Source organism: Cervus elaphus, chromosome 5 (assembly GCF_910594005.1).
Source record: "Cervus elaphus chromosome 5, mCerEla1.1, whole genome shotgun sequence".
NCBI classification, from domain to species: domain Eukaryota; kingdom Metazoa; phylum Chordata; class Mammalia; order Artiodactyla; family Cervidae; genus Cervus; species Cervus elaphus.
Genome location: NC_057819.1, coordinates 65,133,054 through 65,150,863, shown reverse-complemented (window position 1 = coordinate 65,150,863; position 17,810 = coordinate 65,133,054). Strand labels below are relative to the sequence as shown.

Sequence of the window (17,810 nt, the reverse complement as noted above, 5' to 3'; positions counted from 1 at the left end):
CGGCCCAGCAGAGCTCGTCCATCTTGGGTGAGATAACCCTGGTGCTCCTAGTGCTGGGTGGCCCAGATGAGCTTGTAGTTGTTGACAGGTAGCAACATTTGGGTTCATTAGAAGAGAGAATGGCAGGACTATATGCATAATAACAGCTGTAAAGGATGGTCAGGGCCTTGCAGCCAACCCAGAGGCTTTTGGAAGCGGGGGCTGATTCTTGGCAAGGCATTCTTCATGAGGTTCTCTCCTCCTCACCTCTTAATGTCCTCCTTAGTAAGGCACCTAAGCCAGCAACAACAGGGCTTAAGGATTATTTGTGCTTTGGGACTTTAAGGCATGAGCTCAAATTTCTGGTGTAAGTGCAAAGAACCTCTTAAATAACTGACCATTATTCCCATTTTTCTTTGTATCTGAACAATGCAGCTGTGGCAGTTTAATTAGAAGACAGATAGTGTCACAGCACTTAAAGTAAGTGACAGGCTTTCATCCACATGTGCTAACAGCACCAGGCAGTTTATGATGGCAACATCCGGCTTCATTGTTAATTACCCAATTTTATTAACCTTCAGACGCTTGAATTGTTTTCAGAGATTTACCCGTGGCAATTAACCGCAGCCAATTATCTGTAATGTTGCATGCATTTGGCTTGAATATGCAATGAGGACCCCTGTTTCAAAGCAGCGGCAGTGAACTCCTACGATCCATGATGGAACAATAGAATGATTAAAGAAGCGCAGTTAATTTTCCAAGGCCTCCTGCTGGTTTACACATCTTAAGATACCAAAGAATCATAATGACTCAGCATAGAGAAAGTGCTCAAAATACCTCCAAGAGGATCTGACTCTTTAGAGTTAATTTTCAATGTGATTTGATGTGATATTTTTGGTAGAGAAACAAGGGAAGGTTTCATCCAAAGGCTTCTTTACTTTTGCTGGAATTAGCATCTCTGAGAGTGTTTCTTCTTAGCAGCCTGTGGCATCCAAGGGTCTCTACTGCTTAGGCATGATCAGAAAACAGTCTTGAAGAATTCTTTGTGACGCTTAACATTTATTTCCTCCTACAATTATCAAATGTTCATACCTCCTCTGACTTTCTTAAAGTTCTGTGCTCATTTTCTTTTCTTTTTTTTTTTATTTCTAATGTAACTTTATTTATGCATGTATGGATTTCCGGCTGCGCTGGGTCTTCATGGCTGCACAGGCTTCTTCTCTGGCTGCGTCCGGCACGGTCCGCTCTCCCGCTGCGGGACGAGGGCGTCTCACTGCGGTGCCTTCTGCTGTGCAGCGTGGGCTCCAGGAAGCTCAGGCTTCAGGAGTTGCGGCTCCCGGGCCCCGGAGCACAGGCTCAGGAGTTGTGGCTCACAGGCTTAGTTGGTCCACAGCATGTGGGATCTTCCCAGACCAGGGCTCGAACCCGTGTCTCCTGCATTGGCAGGCATTTTCTTTACCCCTGAGCCACCGGGAAGCCCCTCATTTTCTTTTCTGATATTTATATTTTTCTTAATTAGTAAGTGCTCTTATATGGTAAAAGTTTGCTGGGGTATTTAAATAAGAAGTGTACAGCTACTTTCAAAAAATTAGCGACTCAAGGTTTTCTTCTTTTTTTTTCTTTTTCATTTATTTTTATTAGTTGGAGGCTAATTACTTTACAATATTGTAGTGGTTTTTGCCATACATTGACATGAATCAGCCATGGATTTACATGTATTCCCCATCCCGATCCCCCATCCCGCCTCCCTCTCCACCCGATCCCTCTGGGTCTTCCCAGTGAACCAGCCCCGAGCACTTGTCTCCTGCATCCAACCTGGGCTGGGAATCTGTTTCACCCTAGATAATATACATGTTTCAATGCTGTTCTCTCTAAACATTCCACCCTCACCTTCTCCCACGGAGTCCAAAAGTCTGTTCTGTCCATCTGTGTCTCTTTTCAAGGTTTTCTTCTTATGTCTTCACTAGATTTTGGTGTCAAGAGTTATGAGTATATCATAGGTGAATTTGGGAGCTCCCTACGTTTTTTATGGTTCAGAAGTATACTAACTATGAATCAGAATCATATCTGTTTTATACAAGTTTGAAGGCATTCAGTGTTTGTTTGTTTGTTTTTTAATATTTTTACTTATTTGGCTGCACTGGGTCTTAGTTGTTCCCTATGGGATCTAGTTCCCCCATCAGGGATTGAATCTGCCCTACCCCAACTCCCACACTGCCCTCCACCTCCACGTGGGAGGGCAGAGTCCCAGTCACTGGACTACCAGGAATGTCCTGAAAGCATTCAGTTTTAAATTAACTTTCACCAGTTTTTTTTGTTGTTGTTGAAAATTTAGGTCAGCTTGGGTTTTCTTGATCATTTGTAGTTTCTTAGATAATGATCTATTTCATTCAGGCTTTCAATACCTTAGTCTTTAGCAGAGAATTGACTTGTTAATTTTAAAATATTTTTATCTCTTTATTAGTCTCAGTTAATTTATATTTACCGTTTAGTGCTCTATCAAATTACTTAATTAATTAAAAAAATTCAGCTCTTGGATTTATTCATCAACACAATTGTTTCAGGATTTTCAAACTCTCTAAGGTTGTCTTTATTATTTTTGTTTCTTTTGTGTTCCATATTTATTTTATTGTTCTTTTCCTAACATCTTGAAATGGAATATTTTTAAATAAAAGAAAATACTTAAACCTAGAAAATTTCCTGAGTATAGATATGACTTTATCTTATACATTTAATAAAGTTTCCACTTTCAATATTTTGTAAATATTCTAATTTTTCTATTTTCTTTGGTTAAATAATTATAAGCTTTTTAGAAAGATTTGAGGTCTCTTTATAACATGTTACTAATGTAATTTTAGTTCATTGTGGTGTAGGAACTTGTTCAACACAATGAGAAAATAAAATAATTTTTTAAAGTGACTTATATGATCAATTTGAATTGCTCAAATTCTCACCATTTAAATAGCTTAGTTCAACAGATTTTAGTATATGCCTTTTTATTTGTGGGGGTATATTCTAAAGGGGTTTCCCAGGTGGCGCCAAAGGTAAAGAACACGCCTGCCAATGCAGGAGACAAAAAAGACGTGGGTTTGATTCCTGGATATGGAAGATCCCTTGGAGTAGGAAATGGCAACCCACTCCAGTATTCTTGCCTGGAAAATTCCATGGACAAAGGACCCTGGCGGCCTACAGTCCATGGGAACTCAAAGAGTCAGACACAACTGAGCACAAACACACACAGAGATTATCAAGTAAAAGACTACTCTTTTCTCTGAAATTTGTCCTTTCTTCTCCAAATCCACTAATGCTCTTCTTGTTCTGTTATCATCTCTCATTTGGACAACTCAGTACCAAACAGAATTGGTGTTGCAGCCTCCAATCTCTGCTATTCTGTTTCTCCACAATGCCACTAACATACCCACCTCCTGTTTAAAAGGTTTGAATGCTTCCTCACTGCCTACAGAGTGTAGGTCAAACCTTTCCTTGATGACACCCCTAGCCTATCACAGTTTCTCTCCAGGCTCACCCTGTATTCTGGGGCCCACCAGTGTTCCACCACACGGGCGCATCGCCATGCTCTAGTTGTGCTGAGCTGGGAGCTCATTCCTGAATTCCACGACACTCCTGGCATTCCTTAGTGGTGTAATCTTTTTAGCTATCATTATTTATCTTTCCACACGATTGTCTTTTACACCCCAAATTTGGACCCATGTCTATAGCAGTCTTCTAATATTTCTAAAACTGTGCTTCTCTATCAAGTTAGATCTCCAGAAAGGTCCATGCCTGGACTACTACACTTTAAGGAAACTCTTGTATGTGATAGAGACACCTTCTCAGACTAGTATTTAGAATGTGGGCCCCAGGAGGAGACAGCCTTAGCATTCACTAAAAGCTGTGGTTATAAGAAGGCATCCTTCAAGTTCCCTTTACAAAACTAACATGGTAATGCTCCCTTGGAGTACAGTGCACAGAAAATCTATAGTTATTGATAGCCTGGTATGCTTTCAATTAGATAATTAAAAATGTAATATACAATGTCTCTCTTGTTTTGGCCACCAAAAAACTCAGGATGCTATTTGTTCTGAGTCTAGCATTTATGATGTGCCAACTAGCTGTGTGACTTAAACTGGTCAATTCTCAGTTTCTTTATCTATAAAACAAAAGTAACCAATCCCTACTTTACACAGAGAAATGTGTGAGAAACCAGGCATGCTGTCCAGTCGCTTGTTAAAAATATGGACTACAGGCTTCTGAGAAACTGAACACTAAAATGCACAGTGGTTGGACCAGATAAAAATGGAACTCTGATCCACAATCTTCCCAAGAAACCAACCCCTGTATCTCCAAGGAAACAACCCACACCAACCCCTGTATCCTCAAAGAAACAACCCACACCAACCCCTGTGTCCACAAGGAAACAACCCACACCAACCCCTGTGTCCACAAGGAAACAAACCACACCAACCCCTGTGTCCACAAGGGAACAACCCACGTGTCCACAAGGAAACAACACACACCAATCCCTGTATCCACAAAGAAACAACCCACACCAACCCCTGTGTCCTCAAGGCAACAACCCACACCAACCCCTGTATCCACAGGGAAACAACCCACACTTACTTCTGTATCCTCAAGGAAACAACCCACACCAACTCCTGTATCCTCAAGGAAACAACCCACACCAACACCTGTACCCACAAGGATACACCTCAGACCAACCCCTGTATGCACAAGGAAACAACCCATACCAACCCCTGTATCCACTAGGAAACAACCCACACCAACCCCTGTGTCCTCAAGGAAACACCTCAGACCAACCCCTGTGTCCACAAGGAAACACCTCAGATCAACCCCTGTGTCCTCAAGGAAACACCTCAGACCAACCCCTGTATCCACAAGGAAACAACCCAGGAAGCCAGCCTTCTATAAGTCACACTGCTTCTCTGGCAATAATCCAAAAAGCTAAATGATAACTTCTGCAACAACTGGCCCCCAAAGGCTACGAGTTATAAGCGACAGCTTCTGTAATTTTTGTCTCTGCTTTCACCTGAGGACCACCCGGAGAAAGTCACGTCTGCGCCCCTGCGCAGTCACATGGAATGCCCCCTTCTCATCAGCCTGCCTCCCGCCTCCCCAGCAGCCACTCCCCACCAGGGCGTACTGAAGCCGCCTCCTTTTTCCAGAGAGCGTTCCCACCGGTCTGCGTGGCTCTGAGAGAACACACGTTTGGCCGTGCTGTCTCAGCGCGTGCTGAGTGACCAGCCTTTGCTTTCCTCTGGCGGGCCTCTCTTGGCACGTCCGCTTTCACCCGTGGGACGCCGTGCTCAGTGCCAGCGGGATGCGGAGCATGGCCTCCCCCGCGGGGAGCTCACTGTCTAGGGAGAGCCGGCAAACACACAGATGGGGCGGGCAGCACGCTGAGGCTGTCATGGCGGCAGTGCAGAGCGTGCTGAGCTGGCGGGCAGCTGGGTGTCAGCGGCGGCCTGCCTCAGACGGCGGGCAGACAGGACTGCTCTGTGTACGAGAGACTTGAGCTGCGGCACAGAGGATGAGAATAAGCTGGCCACAAACAGGGGCAAAGAGCATTCCAGGCATAGAGGATCCGAGAACAGTAAGGGCCCCGGGTGGGAAACCACTTGGCAGGTTCCAGGAGGCCAGCGAGACCGAGGCACAGCGGGAAGAGAGTGGCATGCGAGGCAAACGAACAATTATTAGCTATGTCTAATAGCTATTGCTTTAACAACCTCTTATTGCCTTAGCTGCAGTTTCAAACACTTGAAAGAAAACTTATCTATCCATCTATCTATTTATTTGGCTGCCCCAGGGCTTAGCTGTGGCACTTGGGAGCGCCCATCTCTGTTGCAGCATGTGGAATCTTTTTTAGTTTAGTGTGTGGGACCATGAATTGAACCCGGAGCCCTCTGCATTGGGATCTCAGAGTCGTAGCTGTTTGACCACCATGGACGTCCCAGTTTCACACACTTTGAAGTGGTCACTATGTTTTTGAAAAGTGAAGTAAGTCATTGTGTATGTGTGTTAGTTGCTCAGTTGTGTCTGACTCTTTGTGACCCCATGGACTGTAGCCTGCCAGACTCCTCTGGCTGTAGGGTTTCTCCAGGACAGAATACTGGAGTGGGTTGCCATTCCCTTCCCTTCCCAACCCAGGGATTGAATCCACATCTGCTACATCTCAGGCAGATTCTTTACCGTTTACTGTCTGAGTCACCAGTGAAGCCACCATTAATTAGAAATAATTTTAATAGCTAATATTTATCAAGAGCTTACTATTTTCTAGGACTTAAATATTTAATTCTCTACTTAATCCTGTATGGTAGACTACTATTACTTTCTTTCTACCAATGAGGAAGTGGAACAGAGTTTAGTAAATCTATCAAAGCTTTGCCAAAGCTGACATAGGAAATGAGCGGTTCCACTCCAAAGCTGGCCATGAGCTACTGTGCAGTGCTGCCTCTTCAGGCTACACAGCTCCTCTGACTCCTCTTTTGATGGAACACACAGGTCCTCCTGACTTTATAACAGTTACTATGCTTGCTGGTAGCAGGAAACAGACTGGACTCTAGTCTATAATCTCCTACCAGGGATTCACATAACTTCAGATTATTTATGGTTAAGTAACAGGATCTAATGGAGCATGAGAAAAATTTCCCTCACAAGAAAAATAAAACACTGAAATAAACATTCTGATAATCATTCTCAGTTTGCAGAATTTATCTACTATTTAATCTCTACCATAATTTATAACACAGATGTTTCTGTGGGTCAAAGTATGCCCAGCTGGCAAATAGTTGTGATTTTGCCCTCCTGGGGAAACCAACAATTAGTGCAAGGAGAACACAATGAAGATTGCTTTTATTATTTAAATAAATTTGGTCAGAGAAAGGAAGCAGGCAAAATAACCTGAGGATGGTAAAGGCATTTTTTTTTTTTTTTTTAGATCCATGCATTTATGGTAAAGGCATTGTTAACCACTCGTTTTTCAGGCGGAGTCCTGTTTCAGAGTTGATACCCTCTGATTGCCCCAAGCCTCCCCCATCAAGCAGCCCCTCAGTCAGGACTGCACCCGCAGGGCCTCACTTACATTCCCATCGTGGTTTGGGCACGACAGAGGCTTCCCTGCAGCCACGGCAGTGACGGTCTCCAGAATGGAGGACTCCTCGGCGCTGCTGCCTGGAGATCGCTGCAGCACGTCCATCAGGTTGGTGATGAAGAAGTTGTTCTGCAGCGCGGCCACCCCCTTCTCGGGCAGGATGGAAGTCTGGCGGCACACGGGGCAGGAGAGGGTTAAGCTGTGGGCGGGGATGTAGTTCTGCAGGCACCTGTCCGGGGGCAGAAGCGGGCTGTCAGCACAGTAGGGCTCTGCAGTGGCTACAAGGCTGCTCTGAGTAAACTTCTGTTGTGGTCTCCTTCGCTAGAAAAAGTGCATCTCTGAAGTCAACGGGTCACATTACATTGGACTGGTCAGCCATCTGGACAAATGATGCTCAAGGAAAATCTCATTGACTCCAGTATTCTTGCCTGGGAAATCCCATGAACAGAGGAGCCTGGTAGGCTACAGTCTATGGGGTCACAAAGAGTCGGACATGACTGAGAAACTGCAGTTTAGTTTAGTTTAGTTTAGTTTGGTACTGTTTCCAAGCCACACAAGCCACACAAGCAAAGTATCGTCCATGGTGGGCATCACTGGCCTCACCAGGGAGCTTGGAAAAAATGCAGACTCAAACTCACAGGGCCCACTCCAGGTCTGATGAATCAGACTCCCGGCAATCTGTATGCCCATTTGAGATTAAGAAGCATTGGCCTTGAGTACCTAGTATGGCATTCACGAATTTGTGGAATTTTACACAAATTGGGAGAAACATGTCACTTTTTGTTCTTGTTAGCATTGAAACTCTTTACACACAAGATCATAAGCAGACTTCAGACATCAAAAACATCAAAGTGGAAACGCTTTGTTTGAAATGGGGATGCAACACACCGTCTCTTCTTTCTTCTCCTTAAGAGCCATCAATTTCATTCACTTAATCAGCAAAGAAAGAAAGAAAGAGAGCACCAAGTCGTGTCCGACTCTTGTGATCCCATGAACCTGCCAGGAGCGTGCCAGGTTCCTCCGTCCATGGGATTCTCCAAGCAAGAATACTGGAGTGGGTTGCCATTTCCTTTTCCAGGGGATCTTCCTGACCCAGGAATAAAATCAGGTCTCCCGCAATGCAGGCAGAAGCTTTACTGACTGAGCTACGCTGGATAAATAATGACGGACCCACACACTTCTCACTAAATATAAAGTATAGTGGGTCCTTGAACAATGTGGGAATTAGGGGCGCTGACCCTCAGTGCAGTGGAAAATCCAAAAATCCACCCATGACTCAGAGCCAACCTTTCAATTAGCCGGTTCCTAGACATCCAGGGTTTATACCTGCAGATTCAACCAACCACAGATCTTGTCATTCTGCAGTATTAACTACTATTAACTACTGAAAACAATCTGCAAATGATAAACTCATGCAGTTCATGTGTTGTTTGAGGGTCAACTGTACTTCCAACAATCCTGTGATCACTTTTAAATGTATGAAGAAACACAGGCAGAGAGAGGATAGGCTACTTGCCCAAGGGACTTAGATGTCCAAACCCAGGCAATCTGGCACCAGAATCTAAGCTTGCCATAACTACAATGTTTCCCAGCTTCTATGACAAATAGAATTTGAAAACCTCTTATTTCTCCCCATTTCTCTTATTTTGCAGATGGGGAAACTGACATCAAGGAGGTTAACTGACTTTCCCTATGTCATACAGAGTTTCCCAGGAGGCCCAAATGATAAAGAACCTGCCTGCCAATAAGACATAAGGATGTGGGTTCGATCCCTGGGTTGGGAAGATCCCCTGGAGAAGGAAATGGCAACCCACTCCAGTATTCTCGCCTGGAGAATCCCATGGACAGAGGAGCCTGGCGAGCTACAGTCTGTGGAGTTGCCGAGTCAGATATGATGGAAGTGACTTAGCACGCATGCACACATATCACACAAGTAGATAGCACTGAATTAATATCAGGAATGAAGTAACTTCTGCTAAGGTCACCAGCAACACTGAAATCTAACACACATTTTTCAGTTCTACATTCATCAAGCTTGTCTACTCCCTGCCTTCCCGCTCCTTTTTTATCTTTCCTTGCCTTATGATACCACACTCACCTGGTTCTCCTTCTGCCTGCTATCTCTTTCCTACTGAGAGTCAGTATACTCTGGACTTAATCGAGGCTTATTGTAAGGCCTCTTCTCTCCCTGGGGTATTATATTATATTATAGTACATAACAATAAGCATAACACTCTCATATATACGTTTCCTCCCATGGATGTCTCCTCTGAGCCCCATGTCTCTCTCCTCTGGCAGAGAGACAAGCCAAGAGTACACCAACTGCTCTATTGCATCTCTTCTTAGAGATCTCACAGGTCCTAAAACTCCACGTGTCCAAAACCAAACCCACAATCTTCCCACACTCTTTGTCCTCCTCCTTAGCAGTAAACTGCATCTCCATCCTTTCAGCTAAGCAAACCCAAACCAGGAGTGGTTCTTAAAACAGTAAGAATTCCCTTACTGGTCTTCATTGTTCATATCCAACCCATCACCAAAGCCTGAAAATATCTTGCCAGGCTTCCCAGGTCTCTTCATCTGTATCCCACCACCCTTGCTCAGATTTCTGCAGCCACCCTACCCCTGGTACACTGTCATCCATCTTGTATCCCCCTCATCCTTCTCCATGTTATAACCAGAGTGGTCCTCCCCAAATGTAAAGTTTAATCTCCTCCCCTCATATCTAAGATGAAACCCTTCCGTGGCTTCCACTGTTCTTACAGGCGAGACAAGAATCCACACGTGATAATGTGGATTGCGAACCCATGTGATCTGGCTTCTACATTTTTCTGTCTTCCTCTAATTTGCTGCACATCTGTCACCCTAGGCTTATTTAAGTTCTTCCAAAGTGTTCTATACCTCTGCAACATACTTGAAATTCTTTTCTTCTGCTTACTCCCCTTTGCTAAACTAATTTTTCTTCATCCTTGGGATTTCTGCCTAATCATCGCTTCTGCATGGAAGCCTTCTGCATTAGAGCCACTTGTCCTGTTATATGGTTGCCATTGTGACTGGTTTAATTTCCTATTAATCTGAGTGAATAGGTGACTAATGACTGGCTGCTTTTCTTGACTGGAAGCTTCATAAAGCCAGGGACTGTGTCTGCATCCTCCAAGCCCCACTGATGGCATTCTGGAAGAAATGAGAAGAAGTGAGCGGCTGTCCACCGAGCAGCCAGCCTTTGTGCCCAGCAAGAGGCAGAGACAATGGTCCTGGGTCTTCTCTCCTCTGGCAGAGAGACAAGCCGTCTCTCACTTAGGGAAAGTTGCCAACACCTTGCAAAGGAAATCAGTTCGGTGCACACGGTGCTCGAACAACTCTCACGTGGCATTCCCTAGGGACTTGCTTTGGCTGGCTCTTGAAAACCTCCAGCACTAGCTATTGGATGCTGCGTGGAAGTGGCCTGGGCTAGACCTGACAGACAGCGCAAGAGGAACAGCCAGGGCAGTCCAGAAGTACTGCTTTTCACCGGTCAGAGCAAGCGAACTGGAACCAGACACCAGCCTGAGCAGACCCGAACCCCGGCGGCTCTGCCAGGCTCCAGCCAAGTGGCTCTCAGCGGTGAGCACAGAGAGTGCCCAGCTATATCGATTCCCGAATGTCAAATATGACCTTTCTACGTGAGTCCAGGGACATGTGCAGTTAGCGGGTAGTCATGTTTCAGCCATGTCCACTGAGTCAGGGAGAAAAATCACTCTCCTTGCTGCCATTTTGGAATATGAATTACAAAGTACTCAGTACTTGTAATTATATTTATAATTATAAAATTAGGAATAAAGTACAAACTTCCAGTGCCCTATATACCACCGCTTAAAACAAACAAAAAACTGTACATGCACTTGTGTGCATGCACACACACACACACAAAACCCAAAACAAAGAAAGCAAAACAGAACACCACAACCACTAGTAACAAATCCACTTTCTCATCCATCCGTCACCACCAAGGCTGTGGCTCTCCTATTGTAATTGAGGCTTTCCAAAGTAAATCAGCTCAAAGCATGTTCAGGGAGACAACAAGTGTACATTAAACTGGATGGCAAATGCAATTAGCATTGATTTGAAGTCACTGAAAACACCAATTTTCTGTTCTATGATAGGAGGTAGAAAATTTTAACTATGTGTATTAAATAATAAAAAAATATACTTACTAAATGCTATAACACATAATTAACATTTGTTAAGAAAAATATGCCAAATTACTAGGAAAATACTAAAATTAGATCACAGATAAACTAATTACCAACACCATTTTTTATGCCTAATTGCTGATGGGATAAGTTGAACATGAGGGTAAAAATATATTTTGAAAACTGGTTAACTCAGTGGAAAAAACTATTCAAGAAAGAATATTCAGGTAATTTACAGTTATTTCTCACACACACACACACACACACACACACACACACACACAGATGTTTCTTCATCTGAAACATCATCACGTTCAAATACACCATTAGTGTGTGTCTTCTGAAGTATCTCTGGAAGAAAACTCCCTCCTTTGAACTAATCCCTCATATACGCATGTATATTACCTGATTTGTTATGCAGGAGAAAATGATACATTTTTAATTATGTAAATATAAACTCTTCACTCAGTTGTGTCTGACTCTTTGCGACCCCATGGACTGTAGCCCACCAGGCTCCTCTGTCCATGGAATTCTCCAGGCAAGAATACTGGAGAGTGTTGCCATTCCCTTCTCTAGGGGATCTTCCCAACTAAGGGATCAAACCCAGGTTTCCCGCACTGTGGGCAGATTCTTTACCATCTGAGAACCTGGGAAGACTTTTAATTGGCCCTCATCAAAGATTCTCTATGAGGGCAAAAACGGTTTCACCAAGAACAAAGGGAAAAGTTTTAAAAACCTGAATCTTAAAATATTTAATGCTCCATCTCCCGTAGAAATAAATCAGTAGCTATTGGATTGCTTTCTCCCACTTGTAGTTCCTTGAAAGTAAATTCTTTGCAACTCATGATTATGTTTCTAGATGTCTATCAGAAGCACAAAAGACTTATCATCTCCCATAGGTAACTGTAGAATTCTGGACAGCACCCTTTGGCAGGTTGTAGGAAGTCAGTCTGTGAAACCCCCTTCTCCGAGCACAGAGGCTTACCTCTCGCAGAAAGTGTGCAGACAGGGGAGAACCTTGGGATTCTTGTACCTCTCCAGGCATATACTGCAAATCAGAAACTGCTTGTCAATCTGGCGCACCACAGGACTGGGGATGCTGGTGGCTTCACTGGCCATCCTAGACCACTGACATGGGGGGCCGGCTGTCTTTGACCCTGCACGCTGCTGCTGTCAGACAGAAAGACCAAAACGGAGACACATGTAGTAATCTGCAAACACAGATCAACCACTGCTTTACCTGCTGGGGCACTGTGCTCTGAATGCGGGTAGGGTTCCATGTTGTGACCCTGGCGTAGCCAACTGGCAGCGTTACAGAGGGTGTACAGTGAGGGGCCTGTTTTTTAAAATAAATAATCATCAATAAAATAAAATATTAAGATAATCAAAAATAATCAATAAAATCATCACATGTTCACTAGGCAAACAAAAAAAATTAGAATAAGGTAGCTTGCTGGGAGACTCACAGATATGGAGAACAAACCAGTGGTTATCAGTGAGGTGAGAGATGGGGGGACATATCAATACAGTGATGGGGGAGTGCAGAGTACAAACTATTGCGGGAAAGACAGGCTCAGGGATGTATCGTGCAACGTGGGAAATGTAGCCAATATTCTGTAATCACTGTACATGGAAAGTAACATTTAAAAATTGTATCAAAAATTAAATTGGTACAAGAGAAAAAAGAGGCATCTTGCTGGATTTCAAAGCAGGGGCAGCTGAAGGGATAGATACTCACATAGCTCTGCCTGTTCACACCTTCAGCCTCGATTATATCTGAATATATATGTATAGTCTTATTAAAATATAGTCTATTATAGTCTGTATTAAATGGAATAGTCTTATTAGGATAGAATGTGTTTTCTCAATTATTATACTTGAAGGGGGTCAAAATATGCCACGTCCATATAAGCCACTTTGACATAAGGATTATTTTGAGCTGAAGTCAACTGAGAAATAGCAGATGAGGAAGAGCTCTCTCCCTCTGCCATCTGTCGACACAGGCAGGGCACCCATTCCCATTCGTAAAGGTGCACCACTCTTCAATACCAGGAAGAGAAGGAGACTCTTAATCACCAGAGTGGAGTGTGCACAAACTTGACTAAACATCCCTTACCCACTGTACACATCCTGGTCACCTTCCCACAGTTTACTGTCCCTAGAGGTCCAAACTTTTCCTTCGTCTAGCCAATTCTCCAGTTTGTGGTCCTTTACTGAAATAGTATATAAACTCTTGAGTCTAACCGCCTCTTCTATTCTATGAAGCTCCTATCAATGTAAAATTTAAAATATTAAATCAATAAAGTTCAACAAAACATGTTTTATCTTGAAAAAATGAAATATCAGTAAAATGTGTATATCTTTTCCTTCTGCTATCTGTCTTTTGCCACTTTAATTCACAGGCTTCAGGTATGAACTTAAGTGTATAGAAGAAAAATGGTTCCTTCCCTATATACTATTAATATGCAGGAATGGAATAATTAGAAATTTTCAGTGAAAACTTTGTATGTAGTGCAGACCATTTTCTTTAGAACTAAAGGTTTATAATCTTCATACTAATATGTATTTGTCATGAAGCAGGGACAAAGGCTAGAGGCAATCTCTATTATTTTAAGCAATATCTGTTGGTGTTCATGTGTGGGTATCTGAGGGACTGGTGAAGTGAATTAATCCAGAGGAGGTTTCAAATATGAGAGTTCAGGTCAGCAAAAGAGAATTGGAAGAGGGTAACAAAGAAAGCAGAGGGTTATGAAAGAATACGGGAAGAAAAAATTATAACATAGAACACAACTCCATTTATCACCTTAAAGAATTTCTGGTTTCTGTCCCAAAGGGGTGAAACAAGGCTGAGCTAAAATTCATTTACTAATTGTCTAATATTTGCGAAGGTGTCCACAGTTCCTGCCCCCTATCCCAATAGAAATGCTCTATTCAAAAAAAATGTATGACCCTAGGTGGGAAGAAGGGAAGTATTTATGGATTGTTTAAACTGAGGTTCAGTTAGGAAGTTTGCCAGAATGTCAAACCCATGACCTTTTCACCCTTTAAACCACTATAACTCTCCTAGACTTGGGTTTTCAGATGGCTGTGCTATGGAAGCTTGATTTATATACAACATTTTAACTTGATCCAGGACCTGTGTTCACAGAATCAACAATTTCACACTTTCTAAAACAAATGTTATTTTCCAAGTACAAATGGTATTTCTTCTTTCTCCCTACTAAATCACCAACTTTTAAAAAAGTATGTCAACTTTCCCACAGAAATATATTGGAGTACAGATACAAACATGACACACCCATTTTCCAACTCTATGCCTTCTTGGTAAGTTCTCTAAAGAACGTGATTAATAAATAGATTGGGCTTGTAAAAGCACCTGCTATACAAGTGTCACGTTCAAATGGAACTCACCGCATTAGTTAAACGGTGTAGGTGTCACAGATCTAATTAGCCAGCATTATCTGCTAGACTTTCATAGAATGAAAGTACCAGAGTAGAGAGTGATACCCATTGACTGAATTAAATGCAGCTCTTTTCTCAGGAGCTCAAAGTGTTAGCACATCATCGACTTTTCTTTGACTGCATCCCTAAGATATCCCTAAAAATAGGGAAGGGATGGATTTGTCTGGCTTTAAGATAAGGAATCCAAAGCTGAGGGTTTAAATGACTTGTCCAAGGTCATCTAGTAAAATCAGTGAATCAGAAAGCTCAGATTTCAAGTTTTCTGCCGTATCTGATAAGTTAATGTTACCTAATTGTAAGCAAGTTTAACACTTGACTGGGGTGCGTGTGTGTGATTTATAAAGATTATAGACTTCTCACTTCAGCAGCACTTACACTGGAACAATACAGAAGATTGGTTTAGTCCCTGAGCAAGAATGACATATCAAGCATTCCACATATATATATTTTAAATCATACTATATGGCTGATTCATGTTGAGGTTTGACAGGAAACAACACAATTCTGTAAAGCAATTATCATTCAATTAAAAAATAAATAGGACTTCCCTGCTGGTCCAAGGGTTAAAATTTTAGGCTCCCAAGGCAGGGGGCCCAGGTTCAATCCTTGGTCAGGGAACTAGATCCCACATGCCGAAACTAAAGATTCCATGTGTGGCAACTAAGACCCAGCATAGCCAAATAAATTAAAATTTTTTAAATAAATAAATAATAAAAATAAATTAATTAATAAAATTTAAAAAATCATACTAAACTTTTCAGTTAAAATCAGTTAAAAAGAATTTTATTTTGAATAGCTTTTGAAAATGTTCTCGTTGAAATGGAGTAGGATCAAATGGTCCTTGCCCCGCCCCCCCATGTCCTCTGCCTGCCTTTTGCCTGTGGAAAACTTTAGTCAAAGAATAAGCTTAATCAGAGAAGTGAGACAAGCTGAAACAAAGGAAAACAGTCAAAGGAGACTAAATAATAATAATGCAGTCATTAAGCACAGTCAAGCCAAATAGCATATTCTTTGAAATAATCAGTCATGTTGAGTACTGAAGTAAGCAGAGAGAAAACATCAAACTGGATATTACTCTTTTTTTAACCTTAAACTTTCAATTTTGGCAAGAAAAAAACATTTGTTCTAATCAAACGATAATATGCTGACTAAATGACATTTCCTGAGCACACATTTTTATTCTCCAAAGAGGAAATAAAAAACATTTCATTCTAATTTTCACTCTAATTCCACGATAATTATTGCAGTGGGTGAGAGGAAGTCTTTGTCAGTATTGTTAATCTATATGGTAAATTAAGTTTACTCATTAGCAGTAATTTAAAATCATGACAACGTCACAATCTGTCACAAGTGACCTGTTGAAGACTTCTGGATTTTCAGGACTCCGAGAATCAACACAAGAGGTTTCCAGCCCCCCAAGAGCTCCAAACCAAGACTTTGCCAAGATAATGATCATTCCCTGAAGATAACTGGATAGCCACAGAAGAAAGAAATTGGTCTGCTTCTGGAGGGAGAACGTGCTTAGAAACACGGAGGCACAAAATGTGTTTGTAAGCATTGTGTGAAGTGTTCCAACCATCCAAATATGCCACAGGAATGTCCACGGAACATCTGACAGCCTTTCTCCATCAAAGCATCTGGGTACAACTGCAGATTCTGGTCCCCTTTGATTAGAAAAGCTGTAAATACTTACTGGGCTTCCCCAGTAATCTACCTGCAATGCAGGAGCCACGGGAGACACAGCTTCAATCCCTGGGTCAGGAAGATCGCCTGGAGGAGGGCACAGCAACTCACTCCAGTATTCTTGCCTGAAAAATCCCATGGACAGAGGAGCCTGGCGGGCTACAGGCCATAGCATCCCATGGAGTTGGACACAACTGAAGTGACTTAGCACGCACGCGTGCAAATTCTTATCTAGATTCTCAGCTGTTCTCCTTTCCCCTTCTTGGTTTCTGAACTGTCTGAGATCCTTCTTACACACAGCAGAAATTAAGAGCATGGTAATAAAGTTCAGAATACAGAACTACTCTTTGGCTGGGGGTCTGCAAGACACACATGAAAACAGCTGGCTATAGTCGGTCTCTGCGGGAGCCAGCACGCTTCAGGATGCAGCGACTAGCAGTGTCTGTTCACAAGAGGCCGGCAGAGAGGCGATGATACAGAAGAGAGGGCAGAGCGAGCCCTTTCAAAGCCACACCAACAGCCAACGTTAGTGTAGTGTTGACGTGAGCCAGCTGTGAGAGCTCTTGTGTGGGGAGACCAGCGGAGGGTCCTTGCCAGTGGAAAACCAACAGTACTGCTTACAGCGGGGCTCGCGCCCCACTCAGATCTTGGCTTTATATCCCCATCTCATCCTGCCCACTCTGTTTAAAATTGATACTTGCCCCAATCTCCTAGCGCTTATTACCCCTGTCCTTGCTCCGTTTTTCTCCCTAGCACTGGTCCCTTTCCAATACAGGCTGCAATGTATTTATTGTGAATATTGCCTCCTCTCCACCCCATCCCTACACTACGACATAAGATTCACAAAGGCAGGGATTTTTATCTGATTGCTCTGAAGTAGTCCCTGCACCCAGAACTGTGCCTGGTACATAGCACACACATTAAAAAAAAAACTTTTTAGTTCGTATTGGGGTATAGCCAATTAAGATGTTGTGATAGTCCCAGGCGGACAGCAGAGGGACTCAGCCATACACACACATGTATCCGTCACTCCCATCCAGGCTGCCACATACCACTGAGCAGAGGTCCATATGCTGCACAGTAGGTCCTTGCTGGTTATCCATTTTAAATGCAGCAGTGTGTACATGTCCATCCAAACTCCCTAACGATCCTTCCTCCCCATCCTTCCCCCAGCAAGTTAGTTCTCTAAGTCTATCAGTCTCGACACATTTTTGTAGGTGGACTGAATGGAAGTGTAACATGGGAACAGACTCAGTCCCAGCAGCAGAAAAGAGCAGCACTTGCTAAATTACAAGATGAAGAGCATGGTTATTACCAGGCATTTGAACATTTTCACTTGAAATCAGATGTTACCTGCCTTCCCATATAAGTCTAATGCTTAGCAACATAAGCCATGATCCAGAAGCTAA

At 42.9% G+C, this 17,810-nt stretch overlaps 1 protein-coding gene across 12 annotated transcripts in view; it reads right to left on the bottom strand.

The window, feature by feature from the left end:
- The window catches only part of TRIM2 (tripartite motif containing 2), a 178,185-nt gene that overhangs the window by 43,874 nt on the left and 116,501 nt on the right, over window positions 1–17,810 (bottom strand). For 8 of the 12 annotated variants that reach the window (XM_043902642.1, XM_043902635.1, XM_043902643.1 and 5 more), the window contains exons 2-3: window positions 12,242–12,423; window positions 7,079–7,316 (exon numbers count right to left, since the gene is read on the bottom strand). In XM_043902642.1, the coding sequence (XP_043758577.1) occupies window positions 7,079–7,316; window positions 12,242–12,375 (372 nt within the window). In that variant the 5' untranslated portion in view covers window positions 12,376–12,423. Of the gene's footprint in view, window positions 1–7,078; window positions 7,317–12,241; window positions 12,427–17,810 lie in introns of all 12 variants that reach the window. The other 4 variants (XM_043902634.1, XM_043902641.1, XM_043902632.1 and 1 more) reach the window with 1 other exon arrangement.